The sequence below is a fragment of the Barbus barbus genome (assembly GCF_936440315.1).
Source record: "Barbus barbus genome assembly, chromosome: 48".
Lineage (NCBI taxonomy): Eukaryota > Metazoa > Chordata > Actinopteri > Cypriniformes > Cyprinidae > Barbus > Barbus barbus.
The window spans coordinates 20,019,877-20,033,674 of record NC_136726.1 but is presented as its reverse complement, the minus strand read 5'-3'; the positions used below and the strand labels follow the sequence as shown (position 1 = coordinate 20,033,674).

Below are 13,798 nucleotides of genomic sequence, written 5' to 3'. Positions count from 1 at the left end.
ATATACATTTTAGTAGTTCAATACTTTTTCGCTGTGTCATTCCATTTTATCACATAACTTAATTTCTGAAAATATTTGTTTTGTTTTATTTGTATGTATGGTTTGCTTGAGTTGTTACCGACATCTGGTGAAAATTTTATGTCAACAACCTTTAGAAATACAGTATATTTACTGGGAAAAATGGTGACGTGTTCAATACTTATTTTACCCGCTATATAATATAATATAATAGAAATAAAATTATTATAATACATAATAGAAATATGACAATATAATATAATAAACATAAATGTCATAGTATAGAAGTGAAATGAATTGCAAATATAAGATCATATTAAATATATAATATAAGGATTACAATATAACAAAATATAATAGAATGAATAGTAATAAATGAATTGTAAATATAAAATCATATGTATAAATGTCATTAAGCCACAGCTTAACATGTTTTGTTGCATGCAGTTCAGCTAGCAGTTCATGTTCAAATGGCTGACCTTCAGCCAAGTCTTTTAATTAATAAGAGATGCATTTTAGTGAATTTCAGTTATAATTAACCCTGATTTACTGACCCTCACCACATTTAGTGGACCTTTCAGAAACTGGATGGTATTCTGAAGCATAAAAACGTGCTCAGAATAATTTTCTTACTGATTTGAGCACAGCACAAAAGCAATGCTACAAGGCTTGTTTTTAATATACGACAGTCGTAGTTCTGCTTCATTATTCATCTCTGAATTCAAAACAGAGAGTGACAGCGAGGTCTGAGCGACTAACCCGTGTTGACACGATTCACCCTGAACAACTCAAACAGCACCAGCAGACACAACCGCTCTCAGACGTCACATAAGAAAGACTACTTTTCTTGCTGCAGCACCACATGTACTTGTTTTGAATCTCAATCACTGAGACATAAAAAACCTGAATTTCTTTATTATAAATCTGCACTTCTTCATAAAGACTTACATGAAAATAAACCTCAAGCTGATTTGTTTAATTAGACAAAAGGAGAAAAGTAAGTAGAGCAAGAGCTTCAAAACTTATTTCGACGGGGCGCAAATTATGATGTTTTTTTGAGGTGGTTTAATTAAATCTTGAACCCCCCCAAAGTAAGTCAACACAAAGAGCTGGGAGTCTTAAGAAGCACAAGTACTAAAGAGTTTCTATGTATTACATAATGAACATTTCCAAAGAATGTTTTAGTAATCAAAGTTTGATTGCAAGTTATAAGAACACATATTTTAGTCTGACGCCAAATAAATGCTTGCAAACAGAAGTGGTGTTCACCTGAGGAGGTAACCATAGCAACGATATGTTAAATACAAAGTGAAAAGCAATAAACATTCTATTTCACTTTGTATTAAAATTCACTTCATATAAGCATGTCATAAAACTGACCTTACATTCTTGTATGGAATGTAGTGATGTTCTAGAGAAAATATGTGTGCGTGTGTATGTATTTATATGTATATATATATTGATCCATGTATATTAGGGTGCATGCTTTGTTTTAAAATGTAATGAAATATATGTAATGAATTAATGATATTTTGTAGTATTCACCATGCTGCATATCTAAAGACTCGTGACACCATGGTTGTTTGTTTCGTGATGATTTTCTCCTTGCTGTCCAAGGCTTTAAACTCTGCTGCAGAGTGAATGACTCACGCTTGTCTTTAATAATTAAAGAGGTTTTTCGATTTGATCCAGCTTTATGACCTGTAATCTCATACAATCTCACACCCGATCAATGTTATGGAAGCTTCAGTCTCCCAGCGGAGGCAGAACTCACAGTGAGACACCATCTCAAGCTCAGTGAGACACAGATGGACAATGGACGGCACAAATTGGACAGCTCAGAGTTTCTGGGGAAAAAAAGACCGCATGAGAACGGTAAATCTGATAAGAGGATGTTTCTTCATCTGCAGGCACCTTTATGTCCCACGGGTTGATTTTTATTGAAACAAATGGGTTTCAACACTGTTGTGGTCACTTTAAATCTTTCTTGAAATACGTCTTCATCTACTTTTCCTATTTAATGTTTTACCCCTTTTTCCCATAGTAAAAATGTTGAATTACTACATTTTAAAAATAATATATATTTTTTAATTATATATATATATATATATATATATATATATATATATATATATATATATATATATACAGTTGTGGTCAGAATTATTGGCACCCTTGGTAAATATGATCAACGAAAGCTGTGGAAATTAATCTGCATTGTTAATCCTTTTGATCTTTTATTTAAAAAATATTCGCAAAAATCTAACCTTTCATTGGATAGTAAGAATTTGAAATGGGGCGAAATATCATTATGAAATAAATGTTTTTCTCTAATACACATTGGCCACAATTAACGGCACGCTTTTATTCAATACTTTTTGAAACCTCCATTTACCAGTTTAACAGCTCTAAATGTTCTCCTATAATGCCTGATGAGGTTAGAGAACACCTGACAAGAGATCAGAGACCATTCCTTCATCCAGAATCACTCCAGATCCTTCAGATTCCCAGCTCCATGTTGGTGCTTCTTCTCTTCAGTTCACCCCACTCATTTTCTACAGGGTTCAGGTCAGAGGACTGGAATGGCCAGCAGAAGCTTGGTTTTGTGCTCAGAGACCCATTTTTGTGTTGTTTTTGAGGTTTGTGTTTGGATTATTGTTTGGTTGGAAAATCCAAACATGGCTCATTATAAGATTTCTAACAGAGTCAGTCACTTATTGATTTTTTATCTGTTGGTATTTGATAGAATCCATGACGCCATGTGTCTAAACAAGATGTCCAGGACCTCCATGAGAAATATAGGCCCACAACATCAAAAATACAGCACTATATTTCATTGAACACATGGTATTTCATTACTTTTTATCCCTGTATTCACCAAACCTATCTTGAGTGTTTGCTGCTAAAAAGCTCATTTTTTAGTTTCATCTGACCATAGAAGCCAGTCCCATTTGAAGTTCCAGTCGTGTCTGATAACTGAATATGCTGGAGTTTGTTTTTGGATGAGCTAGGAGAATTTTTCTCGAAACCCTCCCAAACATCATGTGGTGATGTAGGGGCTGTTTGACAATTTTTTTTTAAAGGTTTTCTGACCCCGAGACTCAACTATTCAATTGTTGCAATTCTCCAACTGCAATTCTCCAGCTGTGGTCCTTGGAGAGTCTTTAGCCACTCAAACTCTCCTCCTCACCGTGCATTAGGACGATATAGACACACATCCTCTTCCAGGCAGTTTCATAACATTTTCTGTTGATTGGAAATTCTTAATTATTGCTCTGATGGTGGAAATGGGAATCTTCACTAATCTAGCTCTTTTCTTAAAGCCACTTCACTAATTTGTGAAGCTCAATTATCTTTTGCTGCACATCAGAAATATATTCTTTGGGTTTTCTCATTGTGATGGAAGATTAAGGGAATTTGGACTTTGTTTTCCCTCCTATTAATATTTCTGTGAAACAGCAAGCCACGGCTGGATAATTTCATATTCATAATCACCCTGGAGTGCTCAAAATTGTGAATATAATATACTTCAGAGATATTTTACTGATAAGAATTTCTAGGGGTGCCAATAATTGTGTCCAACGTGTATTTGAGAAAAACATTTCATAATGAGATTTTCCGCCATTTTCAATTGTTTTAGTTCAATGAATGGTTAGATTTTTGTGATTTTCTTTTTATATAAAAGATCAAGAGGATTCATAATGCAGGTTTATTTTCAGAGCCTTCTTTGATCATATTTACCAAGGGTGCCAGTAATTCTGACCACGACTGTGTGTGTGTATATATATATATATTATTTTTTTCAGGTAAATCACACAGTAAATATTAAAATTTTATTTTGATTTCTGTTCATTTTAAATAATTTTGTTTGCACAAATTATGACTGTCAATTTTCTCCTAATAAATGAAAATATTATCCAATAATTTAAAATGTTCCAGAACTGTAAAAGTATATATGTACTATTTACACTACATTTAAACCAACCAACCAAATGTATAATGTATAATAAAATGTTCATATTTACTGTGCAATTTGATTTAGAAATAATTAAATGTTTGCTAAAATAATCTGCCAGTTTGCACATCAAAAAGTTAAATGTTCTTATTACATTTGAAATTTAATAAATTAATATATTATTAAATGTATTATTAATAATGTTAGTGTGTATTATTAATATTATTAAATATTAAAAAGTTATCTAAAAGTAAAAAATGAAAAAATGGCAACTCAACTTTTTTGTAGTCTCTTTATATCAGTCTTAAACCATGTCTTTAATCATGCCTTTTCCCATATAAAATGTTAATTAGTTTTTTTTCATTAAAATCAACACAAATGAAAATGAAAATTTGAATATTTGCTGTGATTCAATACATTATTTTTGCACAAATTATAACTGTCAATTTGCACCTAGTAAAAATCATATTAAATATATTTTGAATTTTGTTTTATATAAAATTACGTGAATAAATGTATATATTATCAAATGATTTCAAATAATCCAAAAATGTGGAAATATAATATTTGTGCATATTTTCAGTAAATATTTACAATAAATTGCTTAATTTCTAATTCTTCACAGGCCCAAAAATACCTATAGTTGAAGAAATATCCACATGCTTTTGAACTGTCAGTTTTAGATATTTCTCAGGGTTTGTGATGCCTCTGTTTGCTTCTATCAGTAGAATTCAGACAGCATGTATATAATGAACCGCTGTTGCGTATGTAACTCCAACCAAACCATCTGCCCACGTCATCTTACCTGTAGTAGACAGAACGAGGAAGATGATGGTCAGGATGTTGAAGGAGTGATGATTGGTGACACTCATCTTCTTGTCCTCCCTCAAGGGAGGATGGAGACATGAAGCCTGACAGCTTCAGCTGCTTCCCAATGTCATCTTTATCTCCAGCTTCTGTTCATGACTGCGACAGTTTGCCAGCACACCTGTAGCAGAAGAGGGCCGGTGTTATTATCATGCCAGGAGATCTGTACGGTAAGATCTGTCACTGCTCGTGTCTTTCTTCAGTCCAAGTTTGCGCAAATCTACTGTTGGAGGTTCACTTTTTTACACAGTTTATTTCCAACCTGCTTTGTCAAGCCAAACCAAAAAACTGTCAGAATTCAAAGCCAGAGCCATATCACCCTGCAGCCCAAAACCGGTTGCCCACCGAAGCTAAGCTGCGTTGAGCCTGGTCAGTACCTGGATAGGAGACCTCCGGTGAAAACTAAGTTGCTGTTGTAAGAGGTGTTAGTGAGGCCAGCATGGCGTGCTCACCCTGTGGTCTGTGTGGGTCCTAGCACCCCGGCATAGTGACGAGGACACTATACTGTCAAAAAGAGCACCATCTTTCGGATGAGATGTTAAACCGAGGTCCTGACTCTCTGTGGTCATTAAAAATCCCATGACACTTCTTGTAAAGAGTAGGGGTGTAACCCTGGTGTCCAAATTCTGTACACTGGCCTTTGTCAATCATGGCCTTCTAATAATTCCCATACACTTGAATGGCTCTATGACTCTCTCTCCTCTCCACCTGTAGCTGGTGTGTGGTGAGCGCACTGGTGCTGTTGTACTGTGGCTGCCGACGCATCGTCAAAGTGGATGCTGTACACTGGTGGTGGTTGAGGAGAGACCCCCCCACATGATTGTAAAGCGCTCTGGGTGTACAGCAATACACAATAAAGCGCTATATAAAATACATCATTCATTCATTCAGAATGTCTTAAAAATCTGGCGTAAAAACTGACATTTTTAGTAAATTTCACCAATTTATAACATGTTAAATTAAACATGAACAACATGACGTAGAAAGACTGAAATCATGTTTTCTTGGAAAATGACTCCAAAGAAAGAAAGAAGAAGAAGAAGAAAAAAAAAAAAAAAAACATAGACATTTTTTTTCCCAAGCAACAATGGATCCTTTTTTCACATTTTTGAGGTTCTGACAAGTAAAAGTTGTCATAGTTGGGTAAATTTGGACAGTGGTGAACAGAAACGACAACAAATATAATTTTTGTGTTCCTATTAGCCTCTTAGCAGAAGATTGAAGAAGAAGATTGAAACAACAACAAAAAAAGAAATAAAAACACAAAATATATTTACTGAAAATAAATAATTAAATAAAACAAAAGACAGTAAAATAGCAATAAAATATAAGGCAGGAAAGATTCAGCCAACAATTTCTTTCAGTTTCTTAAAAACAACAAATAATTTCTTAAACAGCAACAACAACAACAACAAAAAATACTGCAGTAATGCATCAAAAGTTAATTTTTTTTAACAGTGTATTTAATATAAAAATTTAATTGTTTTCAGTGCATGTTGTACATTGTTTTTGTTACATTATACATAAAGCATGAACTACACAACATTTACCTTTAATTTTTAGCAAAAGCTTTACTGTATTTCTTGAGAAATAAGAAGAGAGAGGAAAAAGGAAGTCCATTCACAGTGTCCATTTTTAAAACTCATGCAGGTGTAATAAAAAAAGTTAATTACATTGTGAAGCATATGAAAGAGAAAGAATGTGATTAACAGAAGTATTATGTTTTTTTGAATATTGGAAATATAACAATTAAGGCAATACTAACTCACTTGGGTTCACTCTGGTAGGATAATATCCTCTCTTTGTTGAATCACGTGTTATTATTTTCATATCCATAGCAGTAAGACATGACACTAGTCTATGGACATTGTTTGTTTATGTAAAAGATTATACCTCAAATTTGAATGAACTCTGGTGTTGATAGTGATGGGAGGAACTTTAAACCAACCAAACCAATTGCTTTCAAAAATTGCAAATGTTTATTGAAAGCATTGTCTATTAAATGCAATCAACATATTATCTAATACCAATCAATATGAAGTATCTATATAATGTATGTCATTTTATTCATGTGTAGGGCTTGTTTTTTTGTTTGGCGAGTTTGGTTCATTAGGTCAGTAAGAGATTATTAACTGCAACTCTTCCTTTTTATCATACTAATGTGTCATTAAAAATGTCCACAAATACAGATTTATAGAGAAAGCACTTTAAATTTTGAAATGTTTTGAAACGTATGATGTAACAAAGGATCATTTATTGAAATCATGTGAAGTGCTGTGAATCACTGGTTCAAAACAAATGATTTGCAAAGTTTTCAAAACTACACATCATTAGCTGTAAACTTCTGTCACGGCTTTAGTGTTTAGTGATACCTAAGAAACCCAGTACACCCTCTACAGTTTTTTCATTTGTGATGAATTCAAGAATCATGTGGTTTCTTATGTTTTAGGGCAAAATCATCAGTTTTTGATTGCTAAGTGTTGGCTAATTATTTGCTATTGCAATGAATCTAAGCAGCTGATGAAGTTTTAACAGTGTCAGAGATTTTAAATTGTCGTACTCCACTGAAAGTGCCTTCAATGGGGATAATCGTGTGAAAATGTTGATTATTAATATCGGCACCATTGGTAAATATGATCAAAGAAGGCTGTGAAAATTAATCTGTATTGTTAATCCTTTTGATCTTTTATTTAAAAAATTCACAAAAATCTAACCTTCCATTGGATAATAAGAATTTAAAATGACCCATTTTTGTGTTGTTTTTGAGGTTTGTGTTTAGATTAGTGTACGGTTGGAAGATCCAAACATTTACATTTACATTTAGTCATTGGGCAGACGCTTTTATCCAAAGCGACTTACAATTGGGGAATACAAGAAGCGATTCATCTTGAAGAGGCAATCAGACAGAGGAAGTGCTCGTAACACCAAGTCTCAGTCATTGTTCAAATAAGTAAAAGCTAGCAAGGGAAGGAGAGAAAGATAGAGGGAAAGATTAAGTTTTTTTTTTTTTTTAGGATGAAGTAGTGCAGAAAGAGATGAGTTTTCAGTTGTTGCTTGAAGATTGGCAGGGATCCAGCGTTCCGTATAGGGGTGGGAAGATTATTCCACCAGCCAGGAATGGTGAACGAGAATGTTCTGGAGAGTGATTTTGAGCCTCTCTGTGATGGTACCACAAGGCGTCGCTCACTAGCAGATCTCAGACTTCTGGAATGGATGTAGATTCGTAATAGTGAGTGGAAGTAGGAGGGTGCTGAGCCTGTGGTCGTTCTGTATGCAAGCATCAGTGTCTTGAACTTGATGCGAGCTGCCACTGGTAGCCAGTGCAAGGAGATGAAGAGAGATGTAACATGGGCTCTTTTTGGCTCGTTGAAGACCAGTCGTGCCGTTGCATTCTGAATCATTTGTAGAGGTTTGATTGTGTTTGATGGCAGTCCAGCCAGAAGAGCATTGCAGTAGTCCAGCCTGGAAACGACAAGGGCCTGGACAAGAAGTTGTGCAGCATGCTCTGTCAGAAAGGGCCTGATCTTTCTGATGTTGTGTAGTGCAAACCTGCAGGATCAAGCAGTCTTTGCAATGTGCTCTTTGAAGGTCAGCTGGTCATAAAAGATTACACCAAGATTTCTGACCGAAGTTGATGGGGCAATCATTGATGAGCCTAACTGAATGTCATGCTGTAGAGTCGGAGTGGCAGGGAAGACAAGAAGCTCCGTCTTTGCCAGGTTGAGCTGTAGGTGATGTTTTTTCATCCATGCCAAGATATCCGCCAGGCAGCCTGAGATCTGTGCAGCTACCGTTGGGTCATCTGGTTGAAAAGAGAGATAGAGCTGTGTGTCATCGGCGTAGCAGTGATAGGAGAAGCCATATGCATGTATGATGGGACCCAGTGATGTAGTGTATGTGGAGAAGAGGAGGGGTTCAAGAACCGATCCCTGAGGAACTCCAGTGACCAGTTGATGTGGTTTGGATACCTCCCCTCCCCAGGCCACCCTGAAAGACCTACCGGTGAGATAGGATTCAAACCAGCGAAGTGGAATCCCAGTGATGCCCAGTGATGAGAGTGTAGACAGGAGGATCTGATGATTGACAGTGTCAAAAGCAGCAGAGAGATTCAGCAGAATGAGGACTGATGATTTGGAATCTGCGTTTGCAATTCGCAGGGCTTCAGTGACTGAGAGTAGCGCAGTCTCTGTTGAATGGCCATTCCTGAAACCTGACTGTTTAGCATCCAGTTTGTTGTATTGTGAAAGAAACCGTGAGAGCTGGTTGAAGACAACTCGTTCGAGTGTTTTCGCTACGAATGGAAGGAGAGAGACAGGTCTGTAGTTTTCTAAAAGAGAAGTGTTTAATGTAATTTGTTAAATGTTTTTTGAGCAGTGGGGCTACCCAAGCCTACTTGAATGCTGTGGGGAAGATGCCTGTGAGGAGAGATGTGTTGATAATGTGTGTGAGTGCCGGTAAGAGTGTGGGAGAGATTGTTTGGAGAAGATGTGAGGGGATTGGGTTGAGAGGACATGTTGTACATTATAAGTATGGGCCAAACATGGGCCAAACATGGCCCATTATAAGATTTCTAACAGAGTAAGTCACTTAATGATTTTTTATCTGTTGATATTTGATAGAATCAGTGATGCCATGTGTCTAAACAAGATGTCCAGGACCTCCAGCAGAAATATTGGCCCACAACATCACAAATACAGCAGTATATTTCATTGTACACATGGGGTACTTTTTATCCCGGTGTTCACCAAACCCATCTTGAGTATTTGCTGCTAAAAAGATACTTTTTTAGTTTCATCTGACCATAGAAGCCAGTCCCATTTGAAGTTCCTTTTTCACATTTTTGAGGTTCTCACAAGTAAAAGTAGTCATAGTTGGGTAAATTTGGATAGAGGTGAACAGAAACCACAACAAATTGAATGTTTGTGTTCCTTTAGCCTCTTAGCAGAAGAAAAATCCACAATAGCATTCCAATGGCTTTCCAAAAGAGGAAAAAATATTGAAAGACTGATCAGAAGAGACTAAAGATGTCAAATTTGCTGTCACTCCCTCAACTGTTTATTAGAAACATTTTTTTTAATGCCAAGGTAATAAAACCAAAAAATAGTTTTATAAATGTACATTCCATTTTTAAACAATAACAACAAAACTTTAGCATGTTAATAACTACTGTAATGCATCAAGAGTTTCATTGTAAAAAATCACACAGCATGTGACGGGATTTAGGCTAAATTACTCCTAGTTCTTTTGTGGCTGATTCTGAAAGCGTTTTAAGCAGAATCACTGCTGTTAATCTGCATGCTGTGATTGTTTATTTCGGGCTGGTGATGGATATAACATTTATTTTTGCAACTGCTTGGTAATTTCATCTCATTTGGGTTGATTGTGCTGCTCTGTAGGAGAAGGAAACTCGAGACGAAACCCAGACACATTTGTTCTTTCCGTCGGCGTTTTGCCTTTCCCAGATTCATGCTCTTCCTTGTTCTCTGCGCATCGCATTGTTTTGTGGACGAGGGTGGATCTGAGAAATATGCTTGTGGAAGAAGAGGTGTTGTTGGGTTTAGTTCTGAGAACACTATACATCTGATAGTTGAGTTGTTGGGGAAGATGAATGGTGAATTGATCTCAGTCAGTTGAAGTGGAGTGGGATTCCCCAGCAGTCTGACAATATAGTTCATGTTCTACATGCAATTGACTCAATATGTTATTTAGTTTGTAACCCAGTGTTCTTTCGTGGGATTTTATGCATTTAACAGTGGTCGGTGATTGGATTCGAGGAGTTGAAAAGGAAGAGGGGATCATGATGTCAGCTAAAACGAAAAGCAATTGTAAGCCACTACATTTTGATGAAAGATAATAAAGCCTTTTTTAATAATGTGCACAATAACATTCATTAATTCAATAATTAACATATAAATATTAGTAAATGTACTATTTTTTTAAATAATAATTTGCTCAATTTATTTTATAATACAATTAATTAAATATTTTTTCCCCATTGAACCACTCTACTTTTTAAATGAATGTCCAACTCAACACATTTAAAAAAAATCTTATCATTCATCAAATAACATGCCAAATTACATTCAAAGTAACCAATTTTGCAGGTAAATGGTGGTAAAGGTAGTAGTTTAGTTTTTATAATTGAATGTTTATTTAGGTTTTTTTATGTACTTTAAAGGGATAGTTCACCCAAAATGAAAATTCTGTCATTAACTCACCCTCATGTTGTTACAAACCCATAAGATCTCATCTTTGGAACACAAATTAAGATATTTTTGATGGAATCTGAGAGCTCTCTGACCCTCCCATAGACAGCAAGGGTCCTTACACGATCAAATTATTAGTTTTATAATTCCGTATTTTTATTGTATTTTATTTTTAATTTTTAACCTGATGTGCTTTTTTAAATGAATGTCCAAGGTTTTATTGTTGTGCACAATCTATCACACTTTAAATTCTGATTCTAAATTCTGATTCTGGCAAAATATCAGTGCTGGTACTACTAGATCTTAGTGCTGCGTTTGACACTGTCGATCATAACATACTTTTAGAGAGACTGGAAAACTGGGTCGGGCTTTCTGGGATGGCACTCAAATGGTTCAGGTCATACTTAGAAGGGAGAGGTTATTATGTGAGTATAGGAGAGCATAAGTCTAAGTGGACGGCCATGACATGTGGAGTCCCACAAGGCTCAATTCTTGCACCGCTCTTGTTTAACCTGTATATGCTCCCACTAAGTCAGATAATGAGGAAGAACCAAATTGCCTATCACAGCTATGCTGATGATACTCAGATTTACCTAGCCTTATCTCCAAATGACTACAGCCCCATTGACTCCCTCTGCCAATGCATTGATGAAATTAACAGTTGGATGTGCCAGAACTTTCTTCAGTTAAACAAGGAGAAAACTGAAGTCATTGCATTTGGAAACAAAGATGAAGTTCTCAAGGTGAATGCATACCTTGACTCTAGGGGTCAAACAACGAAAAATCAAGTCAGAAATCTTGGGGTGATTCTGGAGACAGACCTTAGTTTCAGTAGTCATGTCAAAGCAATAACTAAATCAGCATACTATCATCTCAAAAATATTGCAAGAATTAGATGTTTTGTCTCCAATCAAGACTTGGAGAAACTTGTTCATGCCTTTATCACCAGCAGGGTGGATTACTGTAATGGTCTCCTCACCGGCCTTCCCAAGAAGACCATTAGACAACTGCAGCTCATCCAGAACGCTGCTGCCAGGATTCTGACTAGAACCAGAAAATCTGAGCATATCACACCAGTCCTCAGGTCCTTACACTGGCTTCCAGTTACATTTAGGATTGATTTTAAAGTACTTTTACTCGTTTATAAGTCACTCAATGGCCTAGGACCTAAATATATTGCTGATATGCTCACTGAATATAAACCAAACAGACCACTCAGATCATTAGGATCGAGTCAGTTAGAAATACCAAGGGTTCACACAAAACAAGGGGAGTCTGCTTTTAGCTATTATGCGGCCCGCAGCTGGAACCAGCTTCCAGAAGAGATCAGATGTGCTAAAACATTAGCTACATTTAAATCAAGACTCAAAACTCACCTGTTTAACTGTGCATTTGAATGAGCACTGTGCTATATGTCCGAACTGACTGCAATACATTTTATGTATAATCATTTTCTTTAAATTTATTTTAAATCATTTTCTATATCATTTTAAAATTCCTTGTTTTTATTATTCTTATTTCCATGTTTTTATTGATTTTAATGTCTATTTCACTTTCTTTTATGTAAAGCACTTTGAATTACCACTGTGTATGAAATGTGCTATATAAATAAACTTGCCTTGCCTTGCCTTGCCTTGCCTTTAATGTACTTTCTTAATAAATGTGCTTGGATTTATTGAGCAAAATTCATCATCTTTCTTTTGAAAACTTTTGAGATTAGCATGGAAGCAAGGGGAAAAAGAGAGAAATGTAATCAATAACAACATAAAGTGTTGTCTTGGTTCTAAGGTTGCACGTGCTGCAAAAAAAAAAAAGAAGTTGTGAAGCACAAAGCTAAGATTTGAGAAAATAATTAATTTAACGTCAAAGTACATTATACAGAAAAGTCAGGAAATTGAGAAACTTTCATATTTTTAACTTTAGTCTTAGTCAACAGAATGGATATTTGCCTAGGCCCCAGATATTATTATAGCATTTAAAAGGAACATGCTAATCAGCTCTTAAATCATTAATAAAGGCAGTAATAAAGTACAGCAGCTAATAATATGCTTGATTTAGCAGCCTTTATCTCAGCGGCAGAGTTGAAATATTAGACTGCGCTTCTGAATTTTTCAGCTGTCTTTATGAGAGCATTTGTGCTGAGAGGCTCACTGCGGCTTTCCGTTGATTATGAAGCGAGCAAGAACGTCATGTAATATTTTTAGCATTTTAATTTGGTGTTGAGTGTCAGAATGTGACATTTCTTCTTTTCTACAGAATTCATCATAAATAACTATTGTTCCTATTCCTCTGGTAGTGATTGTCTCAGTGTGTCAGTGTTTTTTTTCTCCTTTACTTCTAAAGTCCAGATATTAAAATCCAGTGTGCAGAAGGTCATATTTTCCATACATAATGCAAGATTTTTCCCTATAGGGAGTTGTGGATGGAGCTATCTATCTAATATATTAATGTGTATTCAATTTAGAATGTATTTAATTCATTAATATTTTTATTTGATTTATATATTTGTTTTATTTCTTCTTAATTTTATTATATATATATATATATATATATATATATATATATATATATATATATATATATATATATATATATATTGTTTTTATCAAATTAAATTTTTATTCTTTAATAATTGTTTTATGTATTTTTGTATATTTTTATTTTTAATTATTCTTAATTATTCTTTAACTAGTCTTTGTGTATTTAAAATGTATTGTTCTTTAATCTTAATAATAATATACATTCTAAATTA

At 35.0% G+C, this 13,798-nt stretch overlaps 1 protein-coding gene across 1 annotated transcript in view; it reads right to left on the bottom strand.

Annotated features, from left to right (window-relative positions):
- Positions 1-13,798, bottom strand: part of shisal1b (shisa like 1b) — a 52,255-nt gene that overhangs the window by 19,128 nt on the left and 19,329 nt on the right. Inside the window, exon 2 of the mRNA XM_079411695.1 lies at positions 4,779-4,961. Within this exon, the coding sequence (XP_079267821.1) occupies positions 4,779-4,845 (67 nt within the window). The 5' untranslated portion in view covers positions 4,846-4,961. The remainder of the gene's footprint in view (positions 1-4,778; positions 4,962-13,798) is intronic.